Source organism: Grampus griseus (assembly GCF_964374135.1).
Source record: "Grampus griseus genome assembly, chromosome: 3".
NCBI classification, from domain to species: domain Eukaryota; kingdom Metazoa; phylum Chordata; class Mammalia; order Artiodactyla; family Delphinidae; genus Grampus; species Grampus griseus.
Genome location: NC_139019.1, coordinates 171,346,770 through 171,362,767, shown reverse-complemented (window position 1 = coordinate 171,362,767; position 15,998 = coordinate 171,346,770). Strand labels below are relative to the sequence as shown.

General features: G+C 59.9%; 1 protein-coding gene across 1 annotated transcript; it reads left to right on the top strand.

Moving 5' to 3' along the window:
• Nucleotides 1-11,040: 11,040 nt before the first annotated feature.
• LINGO3 (leucine rich repeat and Ig domain containing 3) lies at nt 11,041-12,858 on the top strand (the record flags this gene model as incomplete). The annotated part of the gene is made up of 1 exon (XM_082651405.1): nt 11,041-12,858. Exon 1 carries the CDS (start codon nt 11,080-11,082, stop codon nt 12,856-12,858), a length of 1,779 nt encoding a protein of 592 aa, XP_082507531.1. The 5' UTR covers nt 11,041-11,079.
• Nucleotides 12,859-15,998: the final 3,140 nt, after the last annotated feature.

Sequence of the window (15,998 nt, the reverse complement as noted above, 5' to 3'; positions counted from 1 at the left end):
GAGGCCACTGAGCCCCATTCAACAAGTTGGGGGGGGGGGACAGCACCTTATGCCTTGCCTGATCTGGGTGCAGGAAAGGACCCGGTCCTTATTTTTGAGACTGCCTTATGACTGGTTTTTTCAACACACGCCCCAGGCACTGACAACACAGGCACCCCGGCCCCCCAGTTCTGAGGAATCAGAACTTCTGGGGTTTGTGCCCCAGAACCTGCATTTTTAACAAGCAGTGCCTGGTGAATCCATGTTTGTACAGAGATGGTTGCTGGTGGGGGCATGGGGAGGGGGTGTCTGCTGCAGCATGGCAGCAGCAGAGGGACCATCTGGGGCTCGATGGGGGAACTTTCAGGCACAGCAGGGCTCTGAAACCTGGAGCAACCCAGGAGGGCTCCCTGGAGGAGGTGTGGAGGCTGGGAAGGCTATGGTGTGTGAGTGCCCAGAGGTGGAGGACACAGGGTCTCTGTGGATGAGACTGGTGAAACCAGGTGCAGGCAAGCGGGGAGAGGTCTGGGGCCGTCGGGCTGCGGGTATACTGCCTTGCCCATTCCCCACTGAGCTGGAGTGGCAGCCATCTGAGACAGGATCTGAGCTGGAAGACCCCGTGGGCCCACCCCATAGGCTTCCCCCGCAGATGCAGCTCCTCCGCTCTACCTGGATGGCGTGGGGAGATGGGAAGGGGACGCCCAACCGTGGGACGAGGGCTCAGTAGGGCTAAAGCCAGCTGTCCTCGGCCTGCTTCTCTGTTCCCCGTCCCACCCGGTGACTTCCGGCAAAGCACAGCCCCTCTCTGAGCTCCAGGTTTGAGATGGACATCAACACGGAATGTAATAAATGGAGGTGCGTTGCACCCCCGGCACGGGGCTGCCATGAGGTAGGTGCTCTGAGACCGTGGGGCAGCCATGATCGTCCTCACTGGTACCCCAGCAGCTCCGCCTTGCACCTGCTCGGCCTCAGTGTGATCATCTGTAGAATGGAGGTGGCTGCGCCTAGCCACCCCCGCGTGATGCCTGGGATCCGAAGGTGCCTTGCTGAGTGGGAATTACAAAGCAGATCTTAGGCGTCAACTTGATTTCTCTTCCCACAGTGCTGTCATTCTTGGGCTCCCCTGAGTCACCACCTAGTCACCAGGTAGTGAGCCTCTTGGAGAACTCTCCAAGCAAAGCTGGTCCTGGGTGGGCCCGGGTGAGCCGCCCACCACCCTATGTCAATCCTGGGCCTCTTAAGAGGGCCGTCCATCCACCCTCCAGTAGGGCTCTGGGATTCCGTGGAAGGGAGCTGGCATCAGACCCGGGTTCAGATGTTGACTCTCAAGCGGAGCGCTGCCAGGAGAGCTGGGGACCACTCTCACCCTCAGTCTCCTTTTCTCCGAGTGGGTGTCGTTATTCTCCCCCCTCGGGGCTCGGCCGGGCTCGTGGCTGAGCGGCTGTGCTATACAGCGGGCATTCAAAACGTGGTTCCAGATCTAGAGGCCTCCCCTGCAGAGGGCGGTCCACAGCCCCCCTGCACAGGCTGGCAAGGAAAGTGGGTCGGGAGGCCCCCAGCCCCCCGAAGGTTTAACAGGGACTAAAGGCAGCTGGAGGCTAATTAGCACTTAATGAATTGTCATGGATCAAAGTCCCGGGAGGGCCCGGATCTAGGCCGGAGGATGCACCAATCCTGAGGGGTCGGCAGTGCGTCCCCAAAAGCAGGCCTCAGGGGGCCGGGCGCTGAGTCGGTCCAGCCGCTGGAAGAGGGAACGCTTTGAGGACCTGCCAGCCGCACTGCCCTTGCTCCCTCTGGACCCAGTTGTGGCCCCAGGGACAGAGGGGCTGGCTGCAACCATCTATTCCCCCCCCCCCGCCCCCGCCCTCCTGGTGGGTTCAGCTGCTGCCTGCAGGAGGGGCCTGGCTCAGCCTTGCTCAAGGGCGTGTTCAGCATCCCCCAGCCTGAGAGGGGTCGGGAGGATGAGTCCCATGTGGCCTGTCGGGGGCAAAAGCTGGCTCAAGATAGAAGGGATGGGAGGGGGAGGGACCCTGGCCAGGAGGGAAGGAGGAAGCTAGCCACCTGGCCAGGACCCCTGGGGCTGGGCTGCCTCTGCTCCAGGGGAGGGGCCCCGGCAACCCCAGCCCCCTCGGCTTAAGAACTTCCTGGTAAATTTGGGTAAAGGACAGCTTGGGGCGAAGCGGAGGAGGGGTCTCCATTTCCCAGGTCCTGCCTGGACGGACAGATTTCGGGCTCCTCCCCCGGGGTAGGTCCCTGCACTGCAGTTGAGGCTGATGGCAGACCCTGAGGGGAGCTCGGCCCCCTCCACCTTCCAGCCCGCAGAGCAAGCGCAGAGCTCTGGGGAGGCCTCCACCCACCTCCTCTTCAAATCTGCAAAGACCCTGCGTGAGTCTCCTGAGGTTGCTGCCACAAATCACCACAAACCTAGTGCTGAAACCACACACATTGATTCTCTGACAGTCCTGGGGGTCAGGAGTCCGACTGGGGTCTCACGGGGCTGAATCTAGGTGTGGGCAGGGCTGGTCCTTCCGGAGGCTCCAGGGGAGCATCGGTTCCCACCTTTTCCAGCTTCTAGAGGCGCCGCATCCCTGGCTCGCGGCCCCTCCTGCATCCTCACAGCCAGCAGCGCAGCATCTCCCATCTCTCTCTGCCTCTGACCCTCCCGCCTCCCTCTTATAAGGACTCTGGGATGACAGTGGGCTCCCTGGGGAATCCAGGGTCCTCCCGGTCTCAGGGTGAACTGTTCAGCATCCTTAATTTCATCCCCCTTTGCCACATGAAGTAACACTCGCAGGTTCCAGGGATCAGGTCGTGCGCGGGCATCTTTGGATGGGGCGTTGTTCTGCCGACCACAGACCGCCACCTGCCCCGTTTTCTCTCCGTAGCCCTGTCCACACGTGGCCTCTGTTTTACTCCTCCTGTTTATCACCCGTGGATGAGTGGCAGGGATTCAGTCCATGTTGCTGTTTCCCTCAAAGAGCAGCGCCCGGCACACAGAAGGTGCCCATTCAGTACTTGTTGAATGAATGAATAAATGAATGAACAGATGAGGCGAGGACTTGGCCGAGAGCAGAACAAGGCCTAGGACTCGGGGCGCCCGACCCCAGCCGGCACCCAGTGGAGACTTCTCTGAAGGTGCCCAGGTTATAAAGTACCTTCTCTCTGACTCCTCACCTGCCACTCCGTCAGCCCTGGGAGGCGGCTGTGAGTCACATGAGTCCCTTTTGCAGAAGAGGAAGCTGCGGCTCAGGGCCTTAAAAGTCTCTTCCAGGGCGGTCGGGGGCGGGCTCCGACGGGGACCCCGAAGAGCTCATCCTGGTGCGGGATTTCGCTGATTCTCTGCTTCATTCGTTGGATTTTTTTTTTTTTTTTTTTTGCGGTACGCGGGCCTCTCACCGCTGCGGCCTCTCCCGTCGCGGAGCACAGGCTCCAGACGCGCAGGCTCAGCAGCCATGGCTCACAGGCCCAGCCGCTCCGCGGCATGTGGGATCTTCCCGGACCGGGGCACGAACCCGTGTCCCCCGCATCGGCAGGCGGACTCCCAACCACTGTGCCACCAGGGAAGCCCCTCGTTGGATATTCTTGGGCCCTCTGAGCACCCAGCTCTGTGCATGTTGGTGATGGGGGGTAGAAAGAGGACTAACGTGGTCCCCACCCTTGGGACAGTGCTGTCCAGGCAGGAGACACAAGTTTCCAGCCTCAGATGATGTAGGGTGACAGGGCCAGAACACACACAGCCAGACGCATCTTCAGACTCCAGCTCAGATACGTCCTACTCCTGCCCCAGATCCCCCCATGACTCCCCCGCACTCTCAGAATCAAGTCCCAACACCTCACTGTGGGTTCAGAGCCCTGCGTGGTTCCACCCTTGCCAACCCCGACCCCCCAGATCCAAACTCAGACGCACCCTGAGCCTCCAGCCGCAACCCCCCTTTCTGTCCTCCGAGCACCAGCCTATTCCCACCCCAGAGCCTTTGCCCCAGTGGATCCCTCCACCCAGAACACCATTTCCCGGCCTTCCACCTGCTCACTCCTGCCCGCCGTTCATGACTCAGCTCAGACAGGCCTTCCCGGCCATGCTGGACAAAGCATCAGACCAGATAACAGACCCCCACTTTTCCCAAACGATCTACTTCGTGGATGTGTTTGCACGTCTTGCCTGTTTGCCCACCCGACACGATGCTCAGTGAGAGAAGCCAGACACAGAAGGACACACAGGGTGTGATTCCATGGATGGGAAACGTCCAGGACAGGCAGATCCACAGACACAGAGAGTGGGTTGTCAGGGGCTGGGGCAGGGGGTAGGGGGTGAGTGCTCGTGGGGACGGGGCTTCTTCTGCGGGTGATGGAATGCTCTGGAATTAGAGGTGATGGCTGCACATATATGTGAAAGTACTAAAAAAATAAACACTGGCCACTTGAAATGGGAAAAAAATGCCCCGAGGAAGGCCCCGGTGCTGCTGAGCCCCCAGCACCCACGCTTGGCCCACTGGGGGTTCAGAGAGAGAGGGGGAGTCCTGGAGTGTGGCCAGGGCAGCCCTGCCCCGGTGGGATTTGCCCCTCGCTGGGGAGAAGAGATGGGAATGTTCTCGGGTACCAGCCCCGAGGCTCTGGCTCCTCTGTGTGGAAAATGAGGGGGTGTGGCCCTGGGTGTCCAGGGGGTCTGGTCTGCAGCACACTCGGCATGAACAGCTCTCAGTCCACGTGGCGAGCAGTTTTTCCCACATCAACAGTCACATGGGGACTCAGCCCCAACACGGCTGCACCCGCAGCCCAGGAAGGGCCAGGCTGGCCCCCAGGGCCTCCTCCACCCTTGGCCACAAGCCGCGTGCTCGCTGACCATGGCATGGGGGGAGGGAGCCTCGCTCTGCCAAGGGCAGCCCCGGGGCCTCACAGTTCTGCCCGGCTGGCACAGGGCAGGCTCCTGGGTCTGCAGAGCTGGTGGAAGTCAGGGTCCCACGAGGATGGGCTCCCACCGCCCCGACCCTGGGAGAACCGTGGGAAGACAGGGTGTGGAGTCCTGGATTCAAGTCTTACATCTGCTTCTCACCTGCTGTGTGGCCCTGGGCAAGTCACTTCCCCTCTCTGGGCCTCTGCTTCCCCATCTATAACACAGGCTGATGATCAGCCTGTCTCCTCCTGGGGCAGCCACTGGATGCCTGCTCTGTGCCCAGCATCCTCTGCGACCGACAGCGGGTCTCACCCGGGCAATCCCGCCCCCCAGGGGGCATGGGCGATGTCTGGGAACGTCTGTGGTTGTCACGACTGGGGGGCTCCTGGCGTCGATGGGGTGGGGGTCAGGGATGCTTCTCCACACCCCCCAGGGCCCAGGACGGCCTCCCACAGAGAATGATCCAGCCCCGGAAGTCAGCGATGCTGAGGGACCTCACACAACCCCAGTGCATCCTGAAGGTGGGGACGCTGAGTCCTGAAAAAAGCAGGGTGTCTGTTGAACGGTGGGGGGTGAGCTGGAGCCCATGCTGACAGGAAGAGGGTTTGGAGTGGGTTGGTGGTGGCCTGGCGGTGGCAGAGATGCAGAGCACGGTGGATCTGGGACATGTTTGGAGGTGGGGCTGACAGCACCTGGTGATGGATTGGCCGGGGGTGTGAATGAGGAGCTGCCAGGGGACGGGTGACGTCGGGACACTGCGGGGCCTCCGGGTGATGTCGGGATGTGGCTGGTCCCCAGGGCTGGAGCTCAGGAGAGACACAGGGTCAGGAGTCATCAGTGAACAGATGGTATTTAGTCCTGGGCGGACAGGGTGGCAGGTCCCTGGGGGTAAAAGGAGTGTCTGGAGGGCAGGTGGTGACCTTGACCGTCCTGTGGGTGTCACCTCCCCCGAGGCCCCTGCCTCAAGGAGGAGGGAAGGGGCAGAGAAGGTGTAGCATCAACACGGACCTGTCCACATGGCCTCATTTTACCACCCAGCACGGCCCCCCTGAGTGGCCTTTGCCAGACCTGTCCCTCCCACCCCCCGCCTGCCCTTCCCACCACCGTTCACAGCCGGCTGGCCTTCTCACCACCTTTCAGGAAATGGACCCGATGCCCTGAAAACGTAGCAGCAAAAGCAGGACTGGAATCCAGACCCCCACCCTAATTGGGACCTGGGATCCTGGCCTTCTAACCCCACCTCAAGGCCCAGGCCTCCACGTGAGGAAACAGGCCCAGAGAGGGTGACTCACTTGCTCAGGGCACCCAGCCCTCCACCGAGACCACCCTCCCGCGAGCTCTCCCGCTTCCCAGTCCAGCCAACGTCGAGGTAAGTGAATGAACAGGGTTGCTAGAGACAGAGTCAAGTTCCCGCTGCTCCCTCGCCCAGACCAGACCTTTCCACAGTGGAGGGGGAGGCATCACAAGCTCCAGCCCAGCTGCGAGTCCACCACCCCACACAGAGATGACAGGCCCATGCTGGGGGGAGAGGTTATAGCTCACAAACTGGGTCACAGCTGGAGCAGACCCCGCTGGGCGCCAAGGACCAGCTATCCTCTCATCCCGGGAGCAGTTACAGCGCGAGTGCTCCGAGGGCGCCCCCGGACTTGCTCCCTTTGACAGGCGAGGTTCAGAGAGGGCGCACTTTTCATTAGAGGTCACACAGCGCGTCAGAACCGAGGTCTCTGCCGGCCTTTCTGCGACTGTGTCACAATGGCTGTGCCCTGGCCGTGCTGGCCTCTTGTCACTTAAGTACTTCCTTCCTGATACTGTTCTGTGACAACTATTTTTTTTTTAATTCTTTCCAACTTAAAAAAAAAAATTTAAGTTTGTAAAAAGTCCACCTTCCTCTCTCTGCAGTGCCCAACCCCGGACTCCGTGGCTGAATGGCCCAGTCCTGCTGCCTGCCGCCCCGCCCCGCCCCACTTGGCTCCCTTTCTGCCTCCCTAAGTCTTTGTCCCTTCCTTGGCAAATTAGATCATTGCAATCCCCTCAACACCCCCTTCGCCCTTTTCCTGGATTTATTTCTCTCCACTTATGGCCACCTAAGGCGGGAGAGAGTGTATTTACTTACCTCTTTTATTATCCGTGGGCTCCAAGAAAGCTGACCCCTTTGTCTCACGCACTGTGTGTCCTCAGCACGTGGAAAATGCCTGGCACAGTAGATGTTTGTTGACTGACTGACGGACGGAATCAACGAATGAGAGGAGACCAGTGTTTGTTACAGGATCTCTGCAGGTGACGATGAAAACAGGTCCAGCAAAAACAGAGCCGTATTTTGAATTCTAGCTGAATGAACTGCCAGGACCCTCTACTGCCTCTGTTAAAAAAAAAAAAAAAAAAAAAATTAGCGAGTGTGACAGGGTGTAGCGCCACCCCACCTCACTCCGAGACTATCCCCTGCCACCTCTGACGTGAGGTGTGAACCTGAGCGGGTGACTTATGTTGCTTTGAGCCTCAGTGTTCCCATCTGTAAAGTGGGCATGACCCACCCCTGTGAGGTTGTTGTGGGAAATGGGCCGATCCACGTAGAGCCTTAGCCCAGGGCTGGCCCAGAGCAGAGCCTATAGCAGAGTTTGCCTTTTTTTTTTTTTGCGGTACGCAGGCCTCTCTCTCACTGTTGTGGCCTCTCCCGTTGCGGAGCACAGGCTCCGGACGCGCAGGCTCAGCGGCCATGGCTCACAGGCCTAGCCGCTCCGCGGCATGTGGGATCCTCCCGGACCGGGGCACGAACCCGCGTCCCCTGCATCGGCAGGCGGACTCTCAACCACTGCACCACCAGGGAAGCCCCCAGAGTTTGCCATTTTGATGAAGATGATGATAATGATGAAGATGATGTTTCCAGTCCAGGAATAAAGACCAGCTTTGAACAGGGTTTAAGGTGCATTTCAGAGAGCCTGGGGGGAGGGGAGGGGTAGTTTAGTGCAGAGAGTCACCAGGGAAGTGACACTGGGGGCGAGACCCAAATAAATTCAGGGAGAGAGCCATGAAGGGACAGTGGTCTGGGTCTTGCACAGCCCGTGCAAAGGCCCTGGGGCAGGACCATAGCAGGCATGTTGGAGAAACAGCGAGGAGGCCTGTGGGGCTGGAGCAGAGAGAGCGAGGGGGAGAGAGGGAGGAGGGGAAGGCAAGGAGAGGCCGGGCGCGTGAAATTCTCTCCTGCAGAAGGCACAATGCAGGCAGCTCTGCCCCCACAAGGAGTCTGTTTGGAGGGCTGAACAATACCAGTTATTTCCTTCTTGGGGCAGAGCCAGGGAGGGCCTTGCTCCTCCAAAGCAGACTGCTGAGGAGCTGTGCCCCATCCCCGGCTGGGGGACCGTTATCCCTTGACCACAGGGAGCAGCCTGGGCTGGACTGGCGACCTGGGAGTGACCTCAGAGCCCCTTTAACGTAGAAAAGAGACAGCTGAACAGGGAACCATCAATTCTGACTGTCATGTCCCCTCCTGGGACACGGCCTCTCCACATGCTCTCCAGGGCAACTACACGGGAGGGAATGACCTAGAAAAAGAGCCTGGGAAAGAAGTTTGCCTCAGGGAAGGATTATGTTCCCTGCAACGCCCAGGTCGGGATTAAGGACAGTTGCAGTGGGAAGGCACGACCAGATGCCTCTCACTCCCTCCCTCTGCCTCCCTGCTGGGTTTCCCAGCCGGGGACAGGGAGCTAAGACCCGTGACCTCCTGGAGGCCAGGGGCGCCTCGGTTTCCTCATGATGTGACCACACTCTCCACTACGGCAACTCCCTTCCCGCCACTCACAGTGCTGTCCCGAACGGTGTGTGACTTCCCAGGCGTTTCAGGGGCACCTGCGCTTGTGTTTATGTGCCCGCCCAAATCAAGAACTGAGTTTGGTGTTTGGTTTTATTTTGCCACGAATGGGATTGTGCTGTCTGTGATTGTTTGGCAACCTTGATTCCCCCTGGCCTCCTGTAGAACTACACCTCAGCCAGCTTTCCTTGTGGGTACATCTGAATCTCCCAGCCTTCTACAATAACCATAGATTATGGCTTATTTGATCCCCTATTGATGGGTGCTAAGGTTAGTTCATTTTTCCTCCATGTAACTAGATCTCAGCTCCCTTTTTCTACTGAGTACATACAGATCTCCTTGATTTCACAGCAGGCACAGACCCCAGTTTATTTAACTAATCCCGTATTGATGGACACTTAGGTTAGTTTGGGGATTTTTATTCACCCCCCCCCATATAACTACATCACTGTCTTTCTTCACTGGTACATACAAGTCTCCCTGTGTTCCACAGCGGGCACGGACCACAATTTACTTACCTGATCCCCTATTGATGGATATCTAGGTGAGTCCCAGTTTTTGCGGTTCCGAACGACCCTGCAGCAAACCTCCTTGTTCACCCTGCTCCCACGTGTGAGTTTTTCTTACGGATCCATGGATATTCCGTTAGGTCTCGTAGCTGCCACGATGAAATACCACAAACACGGTGGCTTAAAACAACAGAAAGTTCTTCTCTCTGTTCTGGAGGCCAGACGTTCAAAATCAAGGTGTCAGCAGGGCTGTGCTTCCTCCAGAGATTCTAGGCGTGGACCCTTCCCTGCTTTTTCCAGGTTCTGATGGTTACTGGCAATCTTTGGTGTCCCTTGGCCTATAGATGCATCACTCCAGTCTCTGCCTTTGTTGTCACGTGGCCATCTTCCCTGAGTGTCTGCATCAAAATTTCCCCTTTTATAAGGACACCAGTCATTGGATCAGGGCCCACCCTGCTCCAGTATGACCTCATCTTAAATTGATGACACCTGCAAAATACAAACTCTCCCCCCAGTGACGTATGGTTCACCTCTGGCATTAAGTTACTCAGGGCTCTGTGTGTGTTAATGCTCACTTAAAATTCCCGAAAGGGCCCAGGAAGGCTGGAGCTGGCCACACCGCTGTTTAGCAGATGAGAATCTACAGCCTGGGTCTTTGCCGAGCCGGGCCTGCGGGAACAGTGAGGAAACAGGCAGTAAGCATGTGTCAGGGGTGGTCAGGGGATGCCTGGGGGCTTCAGCTGCTAAGATGCTGAAAATAGGTGCCTGGCCAACGGAGCAGCACCCTCAGGCTGCCATCTGCCTACGCCCTCCCCACCCCCACCCACCTTGGCCGCGGGATCCGGGCTGCAGCCCAGCAGAGTGCGGGGACAGGGGGTGGAGGGCCAGCTGGCTGCCAGGAGAGATGGAGCAACTCGGAAGGCGCAGGTGCAAAGGCCCAGGCGTGTTGGCATCTGTCCCTCCGGGCCTCCCCAGCCACATCATCCAGCCTCCGTGAACCCTCCAGTGCATCTCCCACTCCCCACCCCCATTCATTGTACTCCTAGCCTCACCAGCCACTCCTTCAGCCTCAGGACCTTTGCACTGGCTCTTCCCCCAGCCTGGAACCCTCTTTCTGCAACACCCATGGGCCCTTTCCTGGTCATTCTTTGGGTCTGTATTAGCTTCCTGTTGCCAAACACAAAGTACCACAGACTGAGTGGCTGAAAACAACAGAAATCTATGCTCTCCCAGTTCTGGAGGCCAGAAGTCTGAAATCCAGGGGTCTCAGGCCATGCTCCCTCTGAAGTCTCCAAGGGAGGGTCCTTCCTGCCCCTCCCAACTTCTGGGGGCCCCCGCCATCCTTGGCTTGTAGGCACATCCCTCCAACCTCTGTCTCTACCTTCACGCGACCTTTTGCCCTCTGTGTGCATCTATGTGTGAGTCCAAACTTCCCTCTTATTATAAGGACATCAGTCATTGGATTCAGGGCCACCCTAATCCAATATAACCTCGTCTCAACTCACCACATCTGCAAAGACCCTATTTCCAAACGAGGCCCCCTTCCCACGTACCAGGGTTAGGACTTGAACATTTCTTTTGGGGGAACACAGTTCAACCCAGCCCAGGGTCTCAGCTCAAATGTCACCTGTCCTGGTCTGAAGTCACCCCCTCCATGGACCCTGATTATCCATCCACACTACTTCCTTACCCAGCCCTCGGGTAGACACCCCAGAGGGGGATCCCGGGTCCCACGGTGGATAATCGCTTCCTGAGCTAGCTACTAGGATGGGATGGGACGGGCCGGGGTGGCGGATGGCGGGATGGCGGGATGGCGGGATACGGGTGCTAACGCTGCCCCCGCCCTCAGGTGCCCACGAGGATGGTGGCGCGGCCCTAGGCCCAGGCTCCGCACCATGACCTGCTGGCTGTGTGTCCTGAGCCTGCAGTTTCTGCTCCTGCCCGCGGCCCCGCCCCCCGCTGGGGGCTGCCCGGCCCGCTGCGAGTGTACAGTGCAGATGCGCGCGGTAGCCTGTCCCCGGCGCCGGCTGACCGCGGTGCCCGACGGCATCCCGGCCGAGACGCGCCTGCTAGAGCTCAGCCGCAACCGCATCCGCTGCCTGAACCCGGGTGACCTGGCCGCCCTGCCGCTGCTGGAGGAGCTGGACCTGAGCGAGAACGTGATCGCGCACGTGGAGCCCGGCGCCTTTGCCAACCTGCCGCGCTTGCGAGAGCTGCGCCTCCGCGGCAACCTGCTGAAGCTCATCCCGCCCGGCGTCTTCACGCACCTGGACAACCTCACGCTGCTGGACCTGAGCGAGAACAAGCTGGTCATCCTCCTGGACTACACCTTCCAGGACCTGCGCAGCCTCCGCCGGCTGGAGATGGGCGACAACGACCTGGTGTTCATCTCGCGCCGGGCCTTCGCGGGGCTGCTGGCGCTTGAGGAGCTGACCCTGGAGCGCTGCAACCTGACGGCGCTGTCGGGCGAGTCGCTGGGCCACCTGCGGGGCCTGGGCGCCCTGCGGCTGCGGCACCTGGCCATCGCCGCCCTGGAGGACCAGAACTTCCAGCGGCTCCCGGGCCTGCTGCACCTGGAGATCGACAACTGGCCCCTGCTGGAGGAGGTGGCCGCCGGCAGCCTGAGGGGGCTCAACCTGACCTCGCTGTCCGTCACGCACACCAACATCACCGCCGTGCCGGCCGCCGCCCTGCGCCACCAGGCCCACCTCACCTGCCTCAATCTCTCGCACAACCCCATCAGCACGGTGCCGCGAGGGTCCTTCCGCGACCTGGTGCGCCTGCGTGAGCTGCACCTGGCTGGGGCCCTGCTGGCCGTGGTGGAGCCGCAGGCCTTCCTGGGGCTGCGGCAGATCCGCCTGCTCAACCTCTCTAACAACCTGCTGTCCACGCTGGAGGAGAGCACTTTCCACTCGGTCAACACGCTGGAGACGCTGCGCGTGGATGGGAACCCGCTGGCCTGCGACTGTCGCCTGCTCTGGATCGTGCAGCGCCGCAAGACCCTCAATTTCGACGGCCGCCTGCCGGCCTGCGCCACCCCAGCCGAGGTCCGCGGCGACGCGCTGCGCAACCTGCCGGACTCGGTGCTCTTCGAGTACTTCGTGTGCCGCAAGCCCAAGATCCGCGAGCGGCGGCTGCAGCATGTCACGGCGGCCGCGGGCGACGACGTGCGCTTCCAGTGCCGTGCCGAGGGCGAGCCGGCGCCCACCGTGGCCTGGGTGACGCCGCGCCACCGCGCGGTGACCGCCGCCAGCGCCGGCCGGGCGCGCGTGCTGCCGGGCGGCACGCTTCAGATCCGGGACGCGCGGCCAGGGGACAGCGGCACCTACACGTGCGTGGCCAGCAACGCGGGCGGCAACGACACCTACTTTGCCACGCTGAGCGTGCAGCCCGAGCCAGCCACCAACCGGACCCCGGGCGAGGGCCGCAACGACACGCAGGCGGCCGTGCGCTTTCCTCTGGACCTCACCACCATCCTGGTGTCTACCGCCATGGGCTGCATCACCTTCCTAGGCGTCGTCCTCTTCTGCTTCCTGCTGCTCTTCGTGTGGAGCCGCGGCCGCGGGCAGCACAAGAACAACTTCTCGGTGGAGTACTCTTTCCGCAAGGTGGACGGGCCCGCCGCGGCTGCCGGCCAGGGGGGCGCCCGCAAGTTCAACATGAAGATGATCTGAGAGGCCCCGGCCCACCTCCCGCGGCCCCCGCCGCTGCGCCTGCGCCAGAGGCCGCGTCTCCGTCTCCGCCCAAATCCACGCCAGCCCGTGGCTGGCCCATCTGACTACCACCTATGCATTTCCCGTAGGGGGCGGCCGCAAGCCGGCTCCTGGCACAACTTCCCCTTTTTTTGTAGAGACCCAACCACAGGACTGTTTTTTCATCAGGATGCATCTTTTGCAGAGTTTCTCAAGCATTTTCTTAGGGTTTCACGCTGTCTTCCTGCCCCTCGTGTGGTCGTTGAGCTGGGCAGGGGGCGGGGGGTGCTCAGAGGCCCAGGGTCCCGGGCGTAAACAGCTCACACCTGGTGGAGATGGTCTACACCTGGTGGAGATGGTCTACACCTGGAACCCCACGGAGGTCACCAGGGGCATGTGAAAGCCCTCACTGTTCACACCTGCACACACACACACACACACACACACACACACACACACACACACACCGCCCCCGTCCCTACACCAGAGCACACACGCACACCCGGAACATACAACCAGACGCACGGCTCCAGAGTGGAACACACACACCTCACACCCAGCTGACACTGAGTAGGTGTCCCAAGCTCCAGAGCTCACCAAGGGCACGTAGGGCTCTGGGGAGAGACCAGCGCACACCTGGGCCAGGCAGCTCACACTTGGGACACAATTTCAGCTCACACCCAGACAGTCAGCTCACACCCAACTCCCGCTCAGCTGGCCATCTTGGGGCAGATCTCAGGGGCTGCGCTACGGTCTCGCTGAGGAGGTCAGGCTCACCCTGAGGTGGTCCAGCATGCAGGATGGTCCCTGACCCGCTGACCCAGATGCCCCTGCACCCAGACTCCCGCCCGCCAGGACCTGTTGGCCAAGCAGGGTGGGCTGCCCGCTAGGAGAAGCCATTCCCCTGGTTCCTCCCACCATCCCTCACAGCTGCCACCTGCTTCCTTGCTCTCACCGCCCAGGAGGGACAGCCGTCCTGGCCCCTGGCCCAGGAGCATGGCTTCCAGGTGTCCCTCTCCAGCAGACCAGTTGGAGTGCCCTTCAATCCCGAGTCTGCAGCACCCCTGCCCAGCCCCGTGGCCCATTGCTCACCTCGGGAAGGAGACCAGAGCGTGGACGGTTCTCAGGGTCCCTGTTATGGGCATGGAAGGGGCAGTGACGGGGAGAAAGGCCAGAACAAAGGTTCAAGCTACAGGGAGGCCTGGACCTGGGTCGTTGGGAGAAGGTGACAGAGGCACCTTGGTCTCTGCAATGTTGGGGCAGATCTTGGGCCAAAGAGTAGAGAGGGTCACAGGAAGACTGTAGCTCAGGTGAAAGAAGAGCTTCCCCAAGGTCACTGCCCTGTTGCTCTACAGATAGTGAGTTCCCAGTCACTGGGGGTATGCAAGCAGGAGCTGAGGTTTTGCAGAAGTATTCAGACACCAGACAGGGACCATACATGACCCTGCCTCACCCAGCCTGGTCCTTGCCCCGACTCTCTACCTCGGCCAGACAACAGTTAGGGCATCACTTGGGGGAAGGGGCACAGGAAATTTTGTGTGGCCAGGCCCTGGGCAGAAGGGAGGTTAGACAGTATTCTCAAGGACCTTGTAAGAAGGTTCAAAGCCAGCTCTGTGCCCTCGCAGCTGTGTAATCTTTGTTGGCAACCGAGGACCACCTGGACCGTTGGTGTCCACGTCTATAAAATGGGTCTGACGGTCAAACCTATTGCTACATACGTAGAGGCCAGGCCCGTGGACAAGCTTGGTGATTGACTTGGATTCTGGATCCCTCCAGATCTTTCTGAGATGAGCCAGAGAGAAAGCTGTCCCTCCTGGAAGTTTTGCACAAAGGATTCAGCCAGAAGGTGGAAGGGGCCACTGGCCATTCTCCCTGGGCTGGAAGCATCGGGAGGCCCTGATCCCGCTTCAGCATGCACATGGGCCAACAGGGCTGTGTGGCAGGCTGCTGACCACAGCCAGCCAGGGTGGGGACCCCACCCAACCCCATTCATGGCAGGAAGTGAGTGAGGGCCGAATGGGGTGTCCAGCAGCCCTACACAGAGTCGAACAGAGTGGACTAGTTTTGTTCCCTTAGCATCCTCCTGACCTTGGTTGCCACGACAACACCGAGGGCCCCTCCAAACGACATCCAAGTGCCTTTAACATCATCAAGACAGGAGGGAGTATGTTCTCAGCAGTGTTAGGACTTATAGAATGTCAGCATATTGAGATCTCCCAGTCCCCTCTGCCCACCCCCTGTCCCAACATCAACCAAGACCCTTAGCCCCTGTCCCCCACCCCTACCCGGCTGTATTTGGTTGGAATCCAATAAAAATGAAACCAATTTAATAACAAACTTCAGGGTTTTTTAAAATTCTCATGGGAAGCATGGGGGCAGAAAGTAGGGGCTGCTGGGGGTCCCTGAGGGAGAGGCCTGGCTTCAGCACCAAAGCTGACCCTGAGTCATAGGGCATTTGTGGAGAATGACCCGTGTGATAAGGTTAGAGGTCACACTTCAGGAGTGCCCGTGCTGTTCCCAGCGCTGTCCCTTGTGCTGCCTGCATTCACTCCCCCATAAGCTGGGTCCTGTTATGACCCCATTTTACAGGTGGGCAAAGGGAGAGTCAAGTCCCCAGCTAGGGAGAAGCAGGGTGCTGAGAGAGACCAGTGGCACTGGGCTGTCCAGGGGAACTCTTGCCCTGAGCTTGGTCCAGGGGCGGAGCCAGCGGCAGGGAGGAAAGGAGAAGTGAGGTGCAGACTCCCTCCCTCCCTGCTGCGCCTCTGGAGCTGGCAGCTTCTCCCCCCGGGGCTTCCCCTGGCCAAGGGCAGCTGAAGGGGGACCCGCCCCGTTGGTGGCTAGAAACCCAAGGCGGGGCCCCGCAGAGGGGTGTCTGTGGCCTCAGTGCTGTGTGGCCTGGGGGAAGTCGCTGCCCCTCTCTGTGCAGTGTGCTCATCTATAAACTGGAGGATTATGGTCGTCTTTTATGCAGGGAACTGTTTGAGCTTCCTATGGCCGCTGTAACAAAACTTAGTGGCTTACAACAACTGAGATTTATTATTTGACAGCTCTGGGGCTCAGAAGTCTAAAATGGATTGGCAGCTGGTCCTTCCCGAGGCTCCAGGGCAGCGTCGGTTCCCGCC